Source organism: Trifolium pratense, linkage group LG2, assembly GCF_020283565.1.
Source record: "Trifolium pratense cultivar HEN17-A07 linkage group LG2, ARS_RC_1.1, whole genome shotgun sequence".
Lineage (NCBI taxonomy): Eukaryota > Viridiplantae > Streptophyta > Magnoliopsida > Fabales > Fabaceae > Trifolium > Trifolium pratense.
Window position 1 is genome coordinate 10,169,983 of NC_060060.1, and position 5,486 is coordinate 10,175,468.

The window sequence follows — 5,486 nt, forward strand, 5'->3', positions numbered from 1 at the left end:
CTGGCCAAAATTGTTGATATTTTTACGAGTTAGTTTAAGGTAAAATTTAAAAGTTTTGTTACATTATGTTACATGTGAAATTTTGTTCAAATTTTATAATAATCCAGACTCCTCCACAATATAATACGATGTCCTTATTAACCGAGTTATATTAGGTGGACATTTTTATTGGAATTTAGTATTTTATAAGAACATTAATTAAAAAAGTATATATTAAAAGACATCATTAAATAAGTTAGTTAAAATTTCTTTATATTAGAGAGACTAGTACTTTTTTGGTTCATTGTGAAGCTAACACATTATTTTGCACTTATTATTATAAAGAGAAAGCTGATATAGTTGTTGTTGCTTGAGAGGACTGTGAGTCATTTTCCTTCAACTCAAACCGTCGGTGGATAGGATGAGATATCAAACATTACACGTTTTCATTCATATTCTAATCTAACCATTTTTCTTTCTTCATTTCTCTGCACTTTCATCTTCTATTCTAACCATTTTCTGCAACTATGCATAACTATTAACCACAGTCTCAACTTCATTCTCACAAGGTTAGAAATCAAGAACACTCTTGGAATATATTTTATTAAAAATATATTTTGTTAAGGAGAATATTTTCCGGATTCACTTTTAGTGTAAAGATTTTTTATAATGTCGTTCAATCAGATCATTAGATCATACATATGATTGGTTGTGACTTGTGACGTTTAATAGTGTTAGTTTTACATTGTCAGTGCATAAAAATTAATCTCGTTTTGATTTCAGGGAGCTTTTGAAATCATTTAGACTATAGTAGCATATGATTTTTTTCTTCTTAATAAATTTTTTCATGCAGAATCAGGATTATTTGAAGCCTTATTTGCTTATTAATGGATCAAAAACAGTGGCAATGGGGGAAAAAGACAAGAGAGAAAACAATTTTAGAAACAGACAAAACAAATTTTCCTTCAAAAGAAAATGAAGAGGTAGGTAATTTTAACTTTTTCTTAAATCAACTATTCTGTTCTTAATTAATTAGTTTTTAATTATAAAATGGACAAAATAATTCTAAATGCAACTATATGTTAAAGATCTGGATTTTTCCTCATGATTTTGTGTGGTATAGTGTTTTCTTTATTACTTGATGTTGATGTGACTAATTGGTCTTTTTTGTCTTGTTTTTGTTTTCTGTTTTAGGTGCAAGCACTTATGGCTGATAAAGAAAAATTGGAGAAAGAGTTAAAAAGATTAAATGATAAGCTTGCTTTTACACTCTCTGATTGTAATACTAAAGATGAACATATGAAGAAACAAACAATGATTGTTCAAGAAGCTGTGTTAGGTAATTTTCTTGCATTCCTATTTGTAAATTTTAGCTCGGCAACATTATTATCGAGTTTAATTTTCATGCACTGTCAGTAGAATATCACAACTAATCATGTCTGTGACTTTAGAAGTGGTTATGATAAAAGTTAAATGTTTATACAATTATACTTATCCGACAGTTATGCTTGATTGACAGTGGAAGAACTCTTTACACTGACGGTGTATATGAATTAAAATCAATTATGCATAATTTTTTTTAAGAGTAGCTTTAGTTATATAAGTCTCTTATAAAATTTCCTTTGAAGGATGGGAGAAGGCAGAAACTGAATTGTTGTCAATGAAGGAACATCTTGAGGAATCTATACACCAGGAATTAGTTTACGAAGAAAGAGTGGCGCATTTGGATCGTAGTCTCAAGGAGTGTATGCGGCAGTTACATTTCGTTAGAGAGGAACAGGAGCAAAGGATATATGATGCTGTGATGAAGGTTTCGATAGAATATGATCAAGCTCGCGTTGTTTTAGAGGAGCAGCTATCAGAGACAAGTAAAAGGCTTGCGAAAACTGTGATTGAAAATTCTTATCTTAATAAATCTATTATTGCGAAAGACAATTTGATTGATGATCTGAATAGACGATTGACTCAAGCAGAAGCAGATCGTAATGCGTTGATGATTCGATTAGAGTCCGTGGAAAAAGATAATACTTCTCTGACGTATGACGCTCAAGTGCTTCAAAAGGAAATTGATATTCGAAATGAAGTCCAATTTTCAAGAGTAATGCTCTCGCAAACAGCTTCTAAACTGTTGAAACTTGAATGTAAAGGTCAAGTAGCCTCGGAGCAGCCTAGAAGTAATCTTGCATTGCAAGAATTATCTTCGGCACCAATGTCTGACATTGGAAGTGACTACAGTGGTAGCTGTGCCGAATCCTCAGCTTCTGCATTGATTTCAGCATTGGAGCGGCTTAAAAGTCCGAAACAGAAGGAATCATCGTCATGCCAAAGTGTTGGACCTTCAGATATAAATCTTATGGATGACTTCGTTGAGATGGAAAAATTAGCAGTGGTTTCTGTTGAAAAAGACGCCGAAGATTCTCATGCTTCTGTAGAAGCAAATAATGAAATAATTGGCTTCTCAGAGACTCTACTAGATGAGACTACCTCAGTGTCTGATCATCTCTCGGAGTTCTCAACATCGGATCATGATGTAGTTAAATCTCAGAGTGATCTGAATAAATCGATAGGCAAAATGATTGAGCTTATTGAAGGGATCAACATGCCTGCAGACGATGATAATCGAGGAACACCGACAGGATACATGGTCCGTGTTTTCCAGTGGAAAACATCCGATCTCGGTGATGTCTTACAAAAATTTCTCAATGTGTGTTACAGTTCACTGGATGGTAAGGCTGATCATGAAAAATTTGCTGCCGAACTAACTACAGCCTTGGAATGGATTATCAATCACTGCTTTTTGCTTCGGGATGTTTCGAGTATGGAGGATGCCGTTAAAAAACAATTTAGTTGGGACGAGATACAAAGTGAAAATGAAGCTGAAATTGGAATGTTCACAGATGCAGAAAAGTTGCAAACAGATACAAACCGATTTAAGGAATTAGAGAAAACTATTGCCGGCTTGAGATTGGAGTTACAAACCTTAAAAGAATCCAATAGAAAACTCGAAGATCAAATGCAAAACCAAGCATGCATTAATACAGTTCTTGAAACTCAACTTACAGAAACTGAATTAAAAGAAGCTTATCACAAGATTTTGGAATTAGAAGTGGAACTGGAGAGCAAGAACCAATATTGTGAAGAATTAGACACAAAATGTGTTGAACTTCAACTTCAGCTTCAAAGGTATCAAGTAATCTAATCCTTCAATAAATATTAATTATATGCAATAATGTAATATGATTTTGGAAGATTTAGAATTTTTTGTATCTTATTTAAATACTGTCATACTCACGCTTCAATTATTAACTTCTCAGCATGAAAAGGGCGCACTCAAATGATTACGTTAATCAGAAAAACTCGCCAGTTCGAAATGTAAGTTCATCTGTTTTAGTCCCTTACTAGGAAAATCCATCTCTATTGCAATATCGTGTTGAGGTTTGTTTACATATCCTGCAGGAATGGGAGATAACAGCAGCTTCGGAGAAATTAGCAGAGTGTCAAGAAACCATCCTTAACCTTGAGAAGCAGTTGAAGGAAATTGCTGCAACAAAGGATGTTTCGATTTTTGACAACATTATTGCTGCTCATCGTCGTCCTATAATTACAAACACAACTAATGTCACAAAGGTGAAAAACCGACCAACTCTATTGGATCAGATGCTTGCTGAAGATGATGCAAAAGCCAAGGCTTGTAAAGCAAGCGAAAAATGTTTTATACATCCGCTTGAAAATATTGTAGTTTTGAAAGGAGTTAAAGGCCGCGATGACGGTGTTAATCTCAATTCTTTGGCCATTTTACCTGTCAAGAAATATGGACGACTAAGCTTGTGGAAAAGGATGTTAGGGACAAGAAGAAAGCCGAAAAGAAAACAAGTGTATCAGTTTAACAAGTGAAATGCAGTTTGAGTGTAGTTAAGTACTTTCTGAGAGGGGAAAACACTTGCATCTAATATTGCTGTAATTTCTAATGGAGAGAGGTGAGGAATGCTTGTGTTTTATCTCTCCGCTCTTGTATATACAGCTGAATAACCTGTCGAAAATTCATGTTATTAATAATGGAATGCATGCAATTGCAATGCAACATTGTTGTTCTGACATGCATACTTCTGATTAACTAAGGTTCAAGCAAGCCAACACGAAACATAATAACTTACATAAGACATCGTTTCTTCGCTTCATACATGTTTTTAGCAGCAGCCGGTAAAGGCCACCGGTCAAGCAACTGCAAAATGGTGGCTTTACTGGCCTTGTTGGTTACTTGGTTGGTTGATACAACCTACTGAGGTGCTGCTGTCTCAGCCTCCATCAGCTGATTCAGCTCCCACACTAATTTGTGTGGTTAACCTGAAATCATATAGCAAGTGTTGATTCAAATATAGAACTTCAAAAATAGATACAATATGCTCATTAGAAATTGAGAACAAAAAGCTCCTTAGAAGTTGAGAACCGTGTTCTGGACTGGTACAAGCCCAAACTCGCCACACATATCAGACCCAAAGAAATTTTCTCTTTACCTCTGTGTTTCTCCCAGACCTCCCAATTTTTTTTTTTGTCCCTTTTGAACTATTTGGAATCTATTTTCCGAAAGAAAAATAAATTAAAAAACAAATATTGGATTCTAGAATCAATTTTTTGATATAGTAATTTTAATTATTTTTGTGCGGTCCTAATTGCACCGACACTCCGACAGTTTGTGTGGTCTTAGTCTTAATTGGACCGATATTTTCATTGTTGATTGTTGAACTCGAGAAAGGTTGAATTAAAATGGTTAATTTATCAGAAAAAGAGTAAAGATGAATAAGCGCACCAAAATATTGTTCATTTAGTTCAGTCTAAAATTGACTTACGTTCGAGGCAATGTTTTAAAACCCGGACCGGTGATCGACCCGGTCGAGGCACTGGGTCACTGGTTCACTGGTCTGACCAGTGGGTCACTGGTCAGACCGCACGACTATTGACCCGGCTTATATAAAAAATTTAAAATATTAACTTGAATTTTATAACATAAAAATTTAATGAAAAAAAATTCCCTTCAAACTTTTTTAATAAAATTTCATATATTTAAAAGAAAAAACACAAAAGTGTCTCATTTTATCGTTATTTATATTTGGATTCACATATCCAACCATATAATATTATAATTTAGTCAATAAAATTATTATTATATCATAATTTTTAATTAGAACAACATTATTTAATATATTACATTAAAATAAAACAATGAATTAAATTAAATAATAAGAAAAAAATTTATCAATGTATTTATTAATATATGCCATGGTGTTTTTTTTTTAAGGAATGTCATTGTTGTTTATAACTAGTGTAATAGTATTAAATATATTTCAGTAATAATGGATATCACATAAATGCAAGTGGCCTAGTGGTGGTTGTGATGTTGAAGTATAGAAAGGACATGTGTTCGATTCTCATATCCAACATAATAAGATTTTCTTGAAATAATTCATTTCCTCTTCAAACCGGTCCGGTTCGCGCGCAGGTTTACCCGG

At 33.5% G+C, this 5,486-nt stretch overlaps 1 protein-coding gene across 2 annotated transcripts; it reads left to right on the plus strand.

The window, feature by feature from the left end:
• The first annotated feature begins 282 nt into the window (after positions 1-282).
• Positions 283-4,074, plus strand: LOC123905849 (filament-like plant protein 6). 2 transcript variants are annotated; one of them, XM_045955612.1, is made up of 6 exons: positions 283-548; positions 833-962; positions 1,174-1,318; positions 1,608-3,162; positions 3,294-3,351; positions 3,436-4,074. In XM_045955612.1, the coding sequence occupies exons 2-6, from the start codon at positions 867-869 to the stop codon at positions 3,871-3,873; spliced, it is 2,292 nt and encodes a 763-aa protein (XP_045811568.1). In that variant the 5' UTR covers positions 283-548; positions 833-866; the 3' UTR covers positions 3,874-4,074. The 2 variants fall into 2 exon arrangements, with proteins under 2 accessions (XP_045811568.1, XP_045811569.1); XM_045955613.1 differs by having other exon boundaries at positions 839-962.
• Positions 4,075-5,486: the final 1,412 nt, after the last annotated feature.